This window comes from Castor canadensis, chromosome 15, assembly GCF_047511655.1.
Source record: "Castor canadensis chromosome 15, mCasCan1.hap1v2, whole genome shotgun sequence".
NCBI classification, from domain to species: Eukaryota; Metazoa; Chordata; class Mammalia; order Rodentia; family Castoridae; genus Castor; species Castor canadensis.
In genome coordinates, this window is record NC_133400.1 from 10,070,122 (window position 1) to 10,085,391 (window position 15,270).

Below are 15,270 nucleotides of genomic sequence, written 5' to 3' on the forward strand. Positions count from 1 at the left end.
TATAGGAAGGTGGTGGGAGTGTCAGGAAACGGGAGAAAAGCTAGAGATGCAGGATGAGACTGTTTGAAAAGATTTAACGCCAATGCATTTGGTGAGGGGTGCACCCAAATGCCCTCACACATTACTGAGAACATTTACGTGTGTTTACAGATTTCCGTGACCCATGAGGCAATATGATAAGTGTCAAGAATCAGTCATTAAAGAAATTGCAGAATACAAAAATTGGACTGGAGATGCCTAATAAGTTTGATCTAATGTACCAATCCAATTAATGAGCAATGGTAGTGGCTGCCTAAGGGTGTGTTGAAAGATTTCAAGGCCATGTGAAGCTTCTGCATAAAGGAAAAGAAAAAAAGGATTCCCTTATTAATTACATCTACCATGGATGCAAGAAGGGGTGTGGCAAGTTGTAGGTGCCATATTTACATCTGGGGAATAAACTGTGGGCAACTGTACACTGTGACAATACTTATTGTGACTGTCCCTTTTTGTATAATTGCATGTGACTAATAATAATCCATTTATTTATTAGCATTGAGGTTCTTGAACTTTTCTTTTAGGCCTCAGTATGGTGGCAAGTTTTGTCCTGGGTCTGGCCGTATTTATAAGCTATGCAACATCAACCCTTGTAATGAAAACAGCCTGGATTTTCGAGCCCAGCAGTGTGCAGAATATAACAGCAAACCTTTCCGTGGATGGTTCTACCAGTGGAAGCCCTACATGAAGGTGGAAGGTAATTCCATCTCAGTGAAGCTCAAATAAATGTCTTTATGTGGACAGTGATGTGAACACACAATCCAGGAGAAATGGCTGCCCATGAGTTTCAATATTGGCCTTCCATTCCCCAGACTCATCCTGGCTCTGTTTTTTGGGTTTTTTTTCCCATGCTTTCTTTTTCACAAGACACTCCTTGTCTCCCACATCTGTAAGCAAAAGGATCCATATCCTTTTGGCATGTCCTTAAGTTTCTAAACTGACCTTTGACATTTCAGGAATTTTGTCTCCTATGAGTTGTCCAGACTGAAAACTCATGAAACCATCTGTACCCTGTAGGCACCCCATCCTCAGCAACTGACTTGTCAGGTGGTTACAGCATGGGAAGACTTGTTTGTTTGATAGCACGTATGCCTGTGTGTGTGTGTGTGTGTGTTTCTTAACTTGAAGTTATGACTTGCATTTTACCTTTTAAATTAAATTTTTTTGATCTTGGTTAAACATCACAGCATTTATTTTAGTGCAATCTGAGATTTATTTCATTTATTTTAGTGCACACTTCATTACCCGTGCAGAATGAGCCGCACAATTCTAGTTGTTTTCTTTCTATTTCTACATCCACCTGTATTATCAGAACACATCAATGTTCCCTTGAGAAAGGGTACATGTGAATCCCAACTGCATGTGTGTAGAAAAAGGACAAGACTGAATTTTTTGGACAATTCATGGGTTGTTCCTATCCTCAAAACAAACCTGTGTCATCAGTTACCATCAGGAAGCTAATGTTACAATGAGAGCCTTCAAATCAAAGAGAGGGAAATGTCACTTACTCAGCACCAGCCTGGTCACATGGCTCTAGCTTGGTTGTGACTGTTTGTCCAAAAGCATAGTAAGAGACAGGTATGAAAATTCTGAAAGCTGTGTGTTAGGAAGAAGTAATGAGTAATGTGTGTAGACATTAATTAAAGAAAAGAAACTAGTTATATTTAAAAATTAAAGAAATGCTGAAAAGAAGGGGCTTATAATTATTTGAAGTTGCTTCAGAGTGCACCATTAATTCAAAGGCCAAGAATCTCTTGGAAAATTCATGTTACCTTCTCACGGAGACCTCCCTTGACGGCCTCTCTAAAATATTCTTCATCCATTTCATTCTCCAAAGCCTTTATGCTTCTTATAAAATCAAAGGCAGGGGGAACACTCAGCAGAAAACACAACGATTTAAGCACAACTGATGAAAACACAGGACGGACTGAGAGTTCTCTCTATCCTCTGAGCTGTATAATGCACATAGGGGAATGAAAATTTTTGTTAATGACATTTCTTCTGATTTTTAAAAATGTATTATTGCTTTACCACACTTGGTCAAAATTACCCGCAAGAAATCCACCAATAAGGCAGGCTTACTGTGTCCCCTTTGTAATTAGGGAGGTCTCTGTCACTAGAGGTGACTCGGGGTGAGTGACCACCTAGGGAGGTTCAAGCAGATGATTCGTTAGGAGAGCTGGGGTTATCCCAATGTCAACTTCAACATTTTATGAATTTATTTTTGGATTTTTGAGCCAGTGTCTTAAAATGTAACCCTGGTAGGTCTGGAACTTGCTATGTAGTCTATGCTGGTGGTAAACTCATGGTCCTCCTGCTTCATCCTCCTGAATGCTGGAATTGTAGGTGTACACCACAATGCCCACTTGAAGATTTTTTTTTTCTCTTGGTTGTTTACTCCTGACCCCATGTTTCTCAGCTATGGTTCTAAGACTCTGCTGGCCTTCACTTGCCCTCTGTTCTTCATATTGGCTTCTTGGATACTTTTTTGGCATTTCCCATGTTTTATCTTTCATTCAAAATATAGTGTTTATGGGCTCTGTCCTATTACTGCCCTTTAAATGGGTTGTGTGTTAGATACATAAAGAGAAAGCTAAGTGCATAAATTTATAACATGGAAAATGCCTTTTGTTCTTTCACTGTCTGCACTGCAGTTTTCATTAAGTAGAGAGCTTGAAATTTCATTCACTCACTCTGCAGGTGTTTACAGAGTTCTTTTTGTGTAGGAGATGCTCTGCTAGCTTACAGGAGAGTTACTGAGTAAAGAATCCTCCCCAGCCTTAGGATCTCACATCCTGATGGAGGGAGACAGCAGAGTTAAGGACCTGGGACGTCCCCCACTTCTCCTTCTAATGCTTACAACAGAACAAGAGACTGACCATGACTTGAAAGTGGACATGGTGGTAAACACCTGTAATCTCAGCACTTGGGAGGCTGAAGCAGGAAGACTGTGAGTTGAAGGCAGCCTGGGCCACATAGCCAGACTCTGTCTCAAAAAACAAAGCAAAACAAAATGAACAAGATGAAGATCTTATTCCTAAATAAGACCATACGTCCTACAGTAGTGAATGTTTTTTCCTCCTGTTTCTTATGGGTAAGTTCATAAACTTGCCCAGGAATTTGTACTGGAAAAACTTGTCAATTCTTGGGAGTGATAGAGAAAACAGAGGCTATATGCCAGCCAACTTCCTAACTCATTTCTAAAAATTAGAGGTATTAAGCTAAACTGCCATTTAAAAAATTGTACTTGAGAAACTTTTAATCTACCCACACATCTATATATTTTGCCAATAATAATTTCTCTCATACTTACTTTGTCTTTTATCGAGAGGTTTTTTTGAAACATGAGTGTTTGCAAACTGTTTACACATTTGTTGTAAAACTGTTGTCAGGGATATCTCTCACTGTCACCTACAGAAGGTCCCACGTGAGATACATCATCCAGAGTTCCTGGCCAGGGGGAGCCCTTTTGACTGTAGAAATTGGTATAACCACTCATTGATGATAACAAAATCTCTGTAAATAGGTAGCTTATCTTTTTTCAGTAATACAGAAACTTCTTAGGGTTCTAACAGTCAACAAAACCTACTTTATAGCTTTTAGGAATAGTTTATTTGTTCTTTCTTCTGTTTCATGATATGCTTTTACTCCATATATTTTATAAACATTATTGTCCCTGTGCTTTTTTTCTTAAGTATCTAAAGCATGTCTTTTTTGTAGATTGAATAATAGTTTAGTCCTAAACCAAAGTCATCACACTATGGCCTGACTTGTTTCTTAAAAAAACAAGTTTCAGACTGGGCTTGATACTATACATGTAATCCCTACCACTCGGGAGGCAGGGTGGGATTATCAGGGTCTGAGGCAAACCCAGGAAAAGCATGAGACCCTAACTGAAGAACAAGCTAAAGCAAAAAAAGGACTTGGAGTGTGGCTCAAGTGGTAGACTGTGCGAAGCCCTAAATTCAAATCCCAGTACCACTTAAAAAAAAAAAAAAAGTTGGAGCACAGTGACACCTTCGTTTACATATTGTCAGGGCTAGTGAAGCCTAAAATACTTCCTGTCTAGGGAGGCTAGCTACACAGCTCAGTTATCACATCTGTGGTAACCATTGCTAAGGGTTTGGAAAACAGAATTCTTATGTATTAATATTTCATCAATCCTCTGGGTGGTCATACCATGTTGCTTACAATTCCCTTCTGACCACGGCCTCTCTGGATCTCTTTGCTTCTAGAGGAAGATCGATGTAAACTGTACTGCAAGGCTGAGAACTTTGATTTTTTTTTCGCCATGTCCGGCAAGGTGAAAGATGGGACTCCTTGCTCCTCACACAAAAACGACGTTTGTATCAATGGGATTTGTGAAGTGAGTAAGAGAACACCGTGGGGTGTTGGGTCATGCTGTTTATCTGTATACCAAGAGCACACCATGAAGAAGGCTGGGATGTTCTTGCAGGTGACATGGGGAAAATAAACAAATTGTTCAGGTTGGATGCTCAACATCTCTTAAATTCCCCACTTATTTTTTGGCATGACCCCCAGCCAATTATTTCAGCTTCTCTTTCACTCCATTTACCTATGGGTAGAACAAAAATAGAAGATGTAGAATTAAGCAAAAATGTTAATAACTGCAACCTTTTTTTGCATGTTTACTAAGTGTATTCACTGCGGTGTTTGAACCTCACAAATACATTTTGAAACAGCTTCTCTTGGTTGCTTTTCCTTTCTTGTCTCATACTCATTTTCTCTTTCATTTAAATTTCATTTTGAGGTCTTTGATCGTTTTAGGGTCAGTATCTGGCATTATTACGATTCAGTCGTAGACCGGCCCTAAAAACCTCACCTGGCATTAGCAGGTGACTATTTTAGTTTCACAGACATGGTAAATTATGCAACTTGTTCAGTCATGCAACTAAGAACAGCCCAGGAAAAACTTGAACCCCAGTCAAACGTGAGACCGGGCTGCTACCCATAAGCCACACTGCCTCCCTTACTCTGTAAATATAGAAAACCATGTATCTTGTAGTTAATCTCAGCCACTGGCTTCTCACAGCTTTGATTTTCTCACTTTTTTTTTTTTTTTTGTCACAGCCAGTGGGATGTGATCATGAACTTGGCTCTAAAGCAGTTTCAGATGCGTGTGGAGTTTGCAAAGGTGATAATTCGACTTGCAAGTTTTACAAAGGCCTGTACCGCAACCAACATAAAGCAAATGGTGAGAGATACCACCATTTCATTGTCATTGCCAGGGGGACACACCTCCTGCAGCTGAGCAAGTGTGAGCCATGCTAGGTAGACTAGCTCACCTGACACTCTAACGATAGCATTTGTCACTTGTGCAAGGACAAGGGAGATAGGTGGGATTTTTTTCTTAGGCATTTCATCAGTGCATTGCACCTCAGGAGGTATGTTGAGTGAATACCTTCCTCCTTCACAATTTAAGCATGCCATCCAAGCTGCTACATATCCCACATGCATTTTCCAAACAAGGAGACTTTTTGCAAAACTTAGACAATCACAGTGGTGATTCATATTTGAAAAAAAAATCTAAACATCTTAAGTAAACTTTTGAGCCCCATTTTCTGGATACCACTATGGTGGATACATGGCTGTAAGTTTCTTCTAGGTGGATTAAAAAGAACAAGAATTTGAGGCCTTTGTTGGTCTGGGAAAGAGGTGAGTGTGTGGTCCATCTATAGATGTGTGCAAAGTAAGACACTGGCAAAGTCACACTTTCTTCCTCTTGTGTTTCACCCCTGGGAAAATGAAATGACCGGTCATTTTTACTTTGTAAAAATGCAAATGCATTCCTGATTCAAAAACTCTATAAAAAGTGGGCACTGCACGTCTCACTGTTCTGCAGTGCACAGTGTAGAATTCAGAAATGTATCACTGTTTCCACATAGAATATCATCCAGTGGTCATCATTCCTGTTGGGGCCAGAAATATTGAAATCCAAGAGCTGCAGATGTCCTCCAGTTATCTTGCCGTTCGAAACCTCAGTCAAAAGTATTACCTCACTGGGGGCTGGAGCATTGACTGGCCTGGGAACTTCCCTTTTGCTGGGACCACGTTTGAGTACCAACGCTCATTTAACCGCCCGGAACGTCTGTACGCACCAGGACCCACGAACGAGACGCTGGTCTTTGAAGTAAGCTCAATTTGGTTTCTGAACGCTGCATTGATATTGTTGACTCCAATCCTTTCAGTCCTGTTCTGAGTAGACTAACTGTCATAGTGCAAGGAGGAAAAGGCAGTTAGCAACCCCAGTGTTGGGAAGAAGATAGAGTGCCTCCAAGAGAACGTGTTGATTTTCACATTTATATGCTGGCCTTTCACCATCATGCTTGGCTCTCTTGAGTGCCAAGGGATACACCAAGAATACTTGTGAGAATATTCCAACTTGTCTGTGTCTGTCATTTGGAGGACACTGTAGCTACTCTTGTCTTAGGTCAGCTGGCCCATGATGTAGAAATGTGGTAGAGAAAATGCTTCCTTGGGTGTCAGCAGAGTTCTAGTCATGCAAAACCATCATCATTTTACAGGTTGCTGTTTCCCTAGAAATAAGAAAAGAAAAACATATTAATGGTGGGGGGGTAATAACAGAAATGAACACAGCCAACATATTTCCTTCCAAGTGACTCTGAAAGATTAGGGTCATGTGTGCATTTTCTTAAGTCCTCATTATGTCTCTGAGCCTGTTTTTATCCCATTCACAAAATAGGGCAAAATGGCTTCATCTGATGGGTGAGAGATTTTCTTCAGTGTGTGTAGAAGTGACTCTGACTGTGCTTACTGAACACTTATGAAACAAAGCACTCATATTAGTCATTTTGAGCTTCACTTTCTTAACCTGCAAAATTTGAGGTAGTAAAACTTATCATTTTAATCACTTGTTCATTATTGTAACAAAATACCTGAAATATGCAACTGATAAGAGGAAAGGTTTATTTTAACTTACAGTGTTCGAGGTTTCAGTCCATGGTCAGTTGGCCCCATAGCTTTTTGGGCAGTATATTATGGGAATGTACAGAAGAAGCTCTCACCTCATGGCATCCAGGAAGTGAAAGAGAAAAAGGAGGGACCAGAGTTCCAATATCCCCTTTAAGGGCACACCTCCAGTGACATAACTTCCTCCCGCTAGGCCCCACCTCTTAAAGGGTCCACTATCTCCAGTTGCACCATGAGAAGAGTCTAGGCCTTTAACACATGGGCCTCTGGGGAACACTTATCTAAACTACAACACTTACCTCATGTCTTACCAGAAAAATAGGGAATCTAGTCTAAAGGAAAGTTAAAATATTTCCTTTGTTCACACAGCCAGGGAAAAGCAGAAGTGGACTGACATCCATATTTTCTCCTTCTGGGAGTGTGAAGTCTGTACTCAGTCCAGTCACACTGCTCTACTCTGATAAAGGAGACATCATTTGACACCACTGTTATTAGCATTATTATTAAGGCTGTACCATCCTCAGACTTCCTGTGTCTGTGCATTGTTCTATGCAGTTTCGTGCATTAGTTTTTTTTTTTTTTTTGTCAGTGCTGGGGTTTGAACTCAGGGACTCACACTTGCTGAGCAGGCGCTCTTACTGTTTGAGCCACTCCACTAGCCCTTCAAGGTAGGATATTTTCAAGATAGAGTCTCACGAACTATTTGCCCAGGCTGGCTTCGAACTGCAGTCTTCCAGATCTCTGTCTCCTGAGTAGCTAGGATTATAGGTGTGAGCCACCAGAGGCCAGCATGCATTAGTTTCTTGAATGTCTACAACCACCTTACCAGGTTGGTATGGTTATTGCATCTCCATTTTAAGATGAGAAAACTGAGTTTTAAAGAGGTTGTGTTACATGTAAGTGGCAGGACTGAAGACTGAACTCAAATCTTTCGGATGCTGTCATCTAGGACATCGTCTTATACCAGACATGCTGGGAAGGCCCAACCTCTCAGCATGGTAAGGCTTTTCTCAGCAGGAACTGCTGTGATTGCTCTGTAGGAGGTACAGAAGCAGACAAGAAGTGGAAAATAGTGGGAAAACACACAGTGTGCCCTTTGGAAATGTCTGCCACCATTATGAATGTATAAGATAGCACGTCTTGCCCAACACAGACGTAAGTATGGAAATTAGAAGGCTGATCCAAAATGCAGATATTAAGAGAATTGCTATCAGAAGCCTGCTTGATGGTTAAATTTCCTTTCTGTCTTGGGTATATCAACGAGTTCATTTAAGACCATTTGCACTCACTCTTCTTGGTGCAGAGAAAACTATCCGTCGTACTTTCTCTTGTGGGCGTAAAGCATGCTGTGTCCTCAATCTTTGCAGGGCATTTTGGTCAGATGTGTAATTAATAAAGCAATTTTCAGAGGCAGATTCTTACTCTGTCTAGAGTGATGCAGCTGGTTGATCTTCCTCGTTCCCAGGCACAGTGGGTGATTCTTTAAACAAATACCACGCTACTGTGATGTCAGCGTTTGCAGCTCCCGACACAGCTCAGCAGTGAAAGCAGAGAAAATGAATTTCTCTTACCCTGTGTGTGGGAGTTTGGATTCCATGTGTGTTGAATTATTCTGGGAGAGTTTAGATGACATCCTGAAGTTTCCCTAACGGATTCTTAGAGTCTCTGGAACTTTAGAAAGCATAAAGTGGAAATAACCCGTTGCATTAAATAGTCATTGAGTTACACTGAATCTTGTGGCCTCAGCTTCTATCGGGGTCCCACATTTGCAGTAAACTCGGTTTTATGGTTGTGGATAAGGACGGTGGAAAAAGTGTCCCTGTTGTGAAACTTGGAGTGTTGGAAAGTACAGCACAGCGTTACACAGATAGATGAATGACACAGAGCTGTAGGCTATGGGAAGTTCTCTGTAGGAAAATCAGTGTCAGGAAAGAAAACAGCTTGTCATTGGATTAGGGGGCTGGGGGAGACTTTCCATCTAAGGCAAATCGTGAAAGGTGTGAGGAACCAGCCAGGTGAAGAGTACAGGAACTCGGGTTGAAAGAAGTGGTGATTAAAACCGCCATGTTGAGCATGAACTTAAGTTTTTTAGAACGAGGGAAAAAAAAACAAACCATGGTCCAATGTAGCTGGAGTGTGGTGAGAAAAGACAGCATTGGGGCATGGGGTAGGTAGGGCCACAGATTGTGTATAAACCGTGCTGTGGAGTTTGGGTTTCACGCTAAGAGCAGTGTCAAGATCTTACCAGAGTGAGTCGTGAAAAAATTCACTCCGGCTGTTGTGTGGGTAAGTGATTAGAGAGGCGGGGAGGGAATTGGGGAACAAAGAAACTGATTCTTCTAGAGTTGTAGGTAAGAGGTGCCAGGAGCTGAAACTGAGGTGAGGACTGTGAAGGTAGAGGAAGTGGATCTACTTGTCAGTTATTATGGAGTAAGACAGAAAGTTGATAGAAAAGGTCCTGGAGATGTGTGTGTTATGGACTCTGAGGGAGAAGAGTGCGTTGGGGACAGAATCTTAGACTTCTTCCTTTAGCTTTTGGAGGATGTGTTCAGCACTGTAACTATTGTGAAAATGCCAGGAAATAGGTTAGGGATAGGGAAATTCCATTTTAGCCACCTTCTATTCAAGATGCACCTTTGATATTCAAGAGTAGCTATTAAGCCAGGCATGGTGCCACACACCTGTAATCCCAGCTACTTGGGAGGCAGGGGCAGGCCAGCCCTGGCAAAGTTAGCAAGATCCTATCTCAAAATACAAACAAAAGGATCATGGCTCAAGTATAGAGTGATGCCTACCATGTACAAGACCCTGGGTTCAATCCCAGTCCTGCAAGGAAGAAAAAAAGACTAACTATTAAAGAATAGGCACTTGAATTTGTGGTTTAAATGCACCAAAGCAGCCTTGGATCAAACATATAAGTCAAGTCCTGGAAACACCTGAAGTTGTGCAGTAGTATGCCAGTTGCTAACTGAGCAGAGCACTTAGGTCCCAGCGTTCTTTGATAAGCTGCCTTTTGTTTTTTCTTTTTTTTTTGGTGGTCCTGGGGTTTGAACTCAGGAACTTACACCTGCTAGGTAGGCACTCTATCACTTGAGCCACTCTGCCAGCCCTGTTTTGTGTTGGGTTTTTCCAAGATAGGGTCTCACAAACTGTTTTCCGGGGCTGGCTTCGAGCTGTGATCCTCCTGATTTCTGCCTCTTGAGTAGCTAAGATTACAGGTGTGAGCCACTGCACCCGGCCTGATGAGCTGCTTGATAGTACCCAAATCAAGAATGCCTTGTGAGGATCCTGCTGAACCCTGGGTCAGAGGGACCCCCACACCTGGAATTTTGTGTCATGACCATAGCATTTTGTCATGTACTTTTGCCCTGCCCCTACACAACCACAAGCAGGAGAGTGGAGATGTCCCTGTTGTAGGAATTGGGATGCATCTGAGCTGTTCTTTCTGCCATGGTTCCTGCTGTGCGTGTCTCAACCCACACTCAAAAGCTGTGCAAGTTCACTTTAGAGTATACTTCCCAAGTGTTCCCTTGACCTCGGGAAGCAACCAGAGAACCCTGCTTTCAGAGTGTTGCTTTTGGTTTTAAGACCACGCTATTTATTCTTCAGATTTCAAAACCGCAGTATTTCCTGAAATGTTGGAAGACTACTTGATTGTGAGAGAGATGTTTCTTCTGGGTCATGGTGGTACAAAAAGAAGGATTGCTCTCCATGTAGGAGTTATCGAATGGTGCTAGTCTTAAACAATTACTCACAAACAGTAGTAAAAGCTAATTAACAAAAAATAACCACATGTAACTTGAGACTTAAGGTTAAAAGTACAGATGTTAGCTATATGCGGGCAAGTTTCTCAGTCATGTCCGCGTTTGTAAAACGGACAAATAACACTAACTCCTCCAGCTATCATAGGTTAATTAAAGGTTAGTTCAGTGACTACAAAAACTTATTCTCTATCATCATTTTTTTTTGACTCGGAGCATATGACAGGTATTTTTTATTTCTTTTAATTTTGGGGGCGGTACTGGAGTTTGAACTCAGGGCCTTACATTTGCTAGACAGGTACTCTTACTGCTTAGCTACGCCTCCAGCCCTGACATATATTTTAAAAGCACTAAAAGTAAACCTCAAACCATAGTTAGCACACTGGTAACCACGACCAAATCCAGGTCCCAGATCACATAATATGAAAACAAAGTGGATCAATGCCAGGGGATTTTCTGTAAAAATACAGACTTTTCAATCTCTCCAGAAGGAGACACTCATGGACCCAGTAGACATTTGTGTTTGCAAACTTGGCCATAGACCTTGACCATGAATTGACATCCCGTCACCTTCCAGACTTGAAACACTGGGTCCAGCCACTTCTGTCTACGTGGAAGAAGAAACCTGAAAGATCTTGCCACGCTTATTACAGAAAACCCGTCCTTGAGAAATGTCCTTTCCTTCCTCTCGGCTCTCTCATTTGAGAGGAAGAATTAGGAATTCCAAATCAAATTGGACTAAGGCCAGGGTAGTTTGGAACTCTACAAGGAATCCAGACCTTAAAACCACTGTAAGGCATAAGAATTTACTCCCAAATTAAAGATTTCTAGGCTTGGTTTATTTGTTCAGTACTTTTTCTCAGATGTATCTGTTTCTTTATTTCTTTTCTAACAAGCATGGTAGCAAACTTCTTTTCCTTTTGTAGAATATATTTAGCTTGAAGGGTATCAGTTTTAGAGCGACATGGCTTCACTAGCTGTGCCAAGAGGTCTTTGATCCATCACCAAGAAAACGTACACATGCCCAGCTTCTGTGGCTGAGAAAACCCACCTAAGGAAGTGGGTTAGGTGGCTCTCATGGCTTCTGCCCTGGACAATCAGAACCAAGTGCAAGTCATTCCTGATGAGAAGTAGGTTTTTTACTACTTCAGGACAGGGAGCCATTGTTGTTTTTTGTTGTTTCCCCTGCAGTTCTGCTCATAAACATGAAACCATTCTAGTTGTTCACAGCTCTGTTCGTACTTTAAGCTTTGCCATTAAGTATGTATTCTCTGCAAGGAAGTCACAACAGAATAAAACGAGATGATGGGAGGAAGAAAACAGTGAGTGAGTTGTTCTTACTTTCATCTTTCAAACCTGAAATGACCCATTGTTGTCAGTGTTGATCAAATTAAACAGACTATTGACATGTCACCAAATAGTATACTAGCTTCAAGCAGAGTCTTTTTACTTATTTATTTTATTTTTATTTATTTTTTGGTGTTACCGGGGTTTGAACTTAGGGCCTCACATTTGCTAGGCAGACACTCTACTACTTGAGCCACTCCGTCAGCCCCAGCCTTTTTATTTGTGCTTTGCTTAATGTAAGATGGCTCTGTATCTCATTCAACTGCATTATTTCAACCTGAGAAAAACTAAAACTTTGGGTTCTTCACCAAGTCCAAGATATTTCCTGGTTTATTTTTGAAGTAATTTTTGAGAAAGGGAAGTTTGGCCTCAATTGGGAATGGAATTCTTTAAAATTGGCCAGGCTTATCTATTCTCTCTTAAATACAGATAGTTCCTTGAACAACAGCTGACGTGTCAGGAGAAATATTGAGTAGACCTCAATAAAATCATAAAAATGCATGCTGTGAGTTCAATTGGATATGTATGCATTTGTTTTAACGTGCTTTTTTTTTAACTATGTAAAAAGAGAATAAGAACCACAGTATATATCCAGTAATACAAAGTTATAATTTTATCATGGTGAAGTAAAGTCACATTTGCTTGGCTATTGTTTTAGAGTCCTACTTTATACATTCATTTGACTTCTAGATTTAGTGAAAGCTGAATGTATATCCTAGAAGTGTGTCTTGTCAAAAAACAGTCTAGATGGAAATTTGCGAGATTGACTGGATATGACTTTTAAAGGAGTTCTGGTTTCATTCAAAAGTTGCAAATAGCCAGGTGTGGTATATGGCTGTAATCCCAGTAACTTGGGAGGTAGAGATGGGAGGATTACAGTCAAAGGCTGGCCTTGGACAAAAGTAAGTTAGCAGACTCTGTCTCAAAAGCAAGCCTGGCATGGTGGTGCACTGCTGTGGTCCCAGCTACTCAGGAGGCAGAGGTAGGAGGACCAAGGTTCAGTGGGCAAGGTTAGCGTGAGACACTGTAACACAAACTAGGAGCAAAAGGACTGGGGCCATAACTCAAGTGGTAGAGCATGAGTCCGAGTTCAATCCTTACTACCACACACACTCACACACACACACTGTGTACACACACACACTGTACACACGCGCACACACACTGTGTACACACACACTGTACACACGTACACACTGTACACACACGTACACACACTGTACACACGCACACACACACAGTGTGCACACACACTGTACACACACTGTACACACACACACTGTACACACGTGCACACACACTGTACATACACACACTGTACACACACGTACACACACTGTGTACACACACACTGTACACGTGCACATGCACACACACTGTGTACACACACTGTACACATGCGTGCACACACCATGTACACACACATGTGCATACACGCACACACAAAAGTTGCAAACATATTCAAAGCTTTAAAAAGTCAGATCCAATAACCTAGTATTATGTCTATTTTATCTTTTAAAGAATTTGGGTTATTGCCTTATACATTTAAAGCATTGTTCTCAGGAGTACATCATCAGATTTCTGGTAAGTTTTAAACACGTGCTTGTATCTCTCAAAAATGGATAGAACACAGTTATTTTTAAAACTTTAAATTACGACAAGTAATAAATAACATTTTTCTAAAACTAGGCTCCATCTTAATCTGCAAGTGATCCATGGTTTAATTCTTTATAAGAAGTTAAATAAAGTTCATATGCCTTTCCATACAAGTATGAATTGTATCAAAATGAATACTTTTAAAGCCAAAACTATGTTCACTCTAATATAAAAATGTTGAATATGTTTTACAATCCTGTGGGATGCTGAAATCAGAGTGTGGGAACCTACTAAAATGAAAAGTGCTGCTCCAGTCACAGAATGCATAAATCCATGAACAAAAGCACTTTCTCCTTAGCCACTTAAAATTATTACATGTTCTCTAAAATCTTATTACAGTGTAAAATTCAGAAGGGTGTGTTTGCCACATCTGTCAAGGATGGCATTTTAAGAATATTGCTCTTCTTTCTTTGTCATTCTATATATTGGAGCTCATCTTCCCAATATCTTAGCTGACTTCCATCTTCAACCACGTTGGTATGTATCAATTTAGGCAATTGTTTTCAAAGCATTCTTCTCTTCATTTCCTATCAATGTCTGATTTTAAGAAAAAGTAAACATTTGTGGGTTGCCCATTTGATACCAGTTCTATGCTAGCCATTGAAGATGCACCATTGGGAAAGATATAAATCAAATCATCCCAAAATTGTGGTCTCAAGTCTTTAAAGAATGTGAAGAACAAGTTTTGGTACATGAGTCCCATTCTTCTTGGAAGCATCACAGGTTGGACAGGGAACATTTTTATAAGTAGGTGGTGACATGGACTAACTGCTGCTGTGTGACTTTGGACAAATCACTTAAGTTGCCTGGATTCTAATTTCTTTATTTGGAAACTAATTTCTCCAGACTGAACTAATGTCTTCGTCTTTGTCCTACAGCACTGTCCTAAGACACTTTTTATAGCACCTGGAACGTTATATTATCAAATGATAATTTACCTATCTTCTCAAGTTTTCACAGTTGGCATTGTAGAACATCATGGAACATTAAAAATAAAACATCATTGACTGAGTGTCATCCAATGATAAAAATTTCTTTGTTCAATTAACAAGTACAATCTTCTTTCAAACCCAAGTCATGAATTTTGATCTCCTAAAATGCATTTGAAGAATCAGTTTGCTTCCTAAAGAACTTCCCTTGTCCATTGTGAATAATCGCCACATAGGAAGTTGCCTCCCCAGGATGGTGGGCTTCTCAGGTCTTTCTTTGTATTTCTGGATATTTCCTAATGCGAGGTAGAGTAAAAGAACCCTGGGAGTATTGACTGATGTCAGTTAACCCCAAGAAATAAGTGCATGGCCTGACACCAAATAAAAGTATCTTCTGCTTCTGGTTATTTTTATATGTCAAAACTTTATAGAATGTCTTCATGGGGAGCTCAAAGTTTAAACTAATGGAAAGCAGACTTTTACTTTTATCACTAAGTCACGAGCCGGTCCAATTTTAAAATGCAGTCTCTTTAACAGGCAGTTGTTCTTCTTGGATCCTTGGCTCTCACCATGGTTTCGACATTTGCAAC

At 40.6% G+C, this 15,270-nt stretch overlaps 1 protein-coding gene across 2 annotated transcripts in view; it reads left to right on the plus strand.

Annotated features, from left to right (window-relative positions):
* Adamts18 (ADAM metallopeptidase with thrombospondin type 1 motif 18) overlaps positions 1-15,270 on the plus strand; it is a 135,431-nt gene that overhangs the window by 91,842 nt on the left and 28,319 nt on the right. For both annotated transcript variants that reach the window (XM_020162447.2, XM_074055616.1), the window contains exons 13-16: positions 561-733; positions 4,272-4,402; positions 5,128-5,251; positions 5,943-6,187. In XM_020162447.2, coding sequence (XP_020018036.2) covers positions 561-733; positions 4,272-4,402; positions 5,128-5,251; positions 5,943-6,187 — 673 coding nt within the window. The remainder of the gene's footprint in view (positions 1-560; positions 734-4,271; positions 4,403-5,127; positions 5,252-5,942; positions 6,188-15,270) is intronic.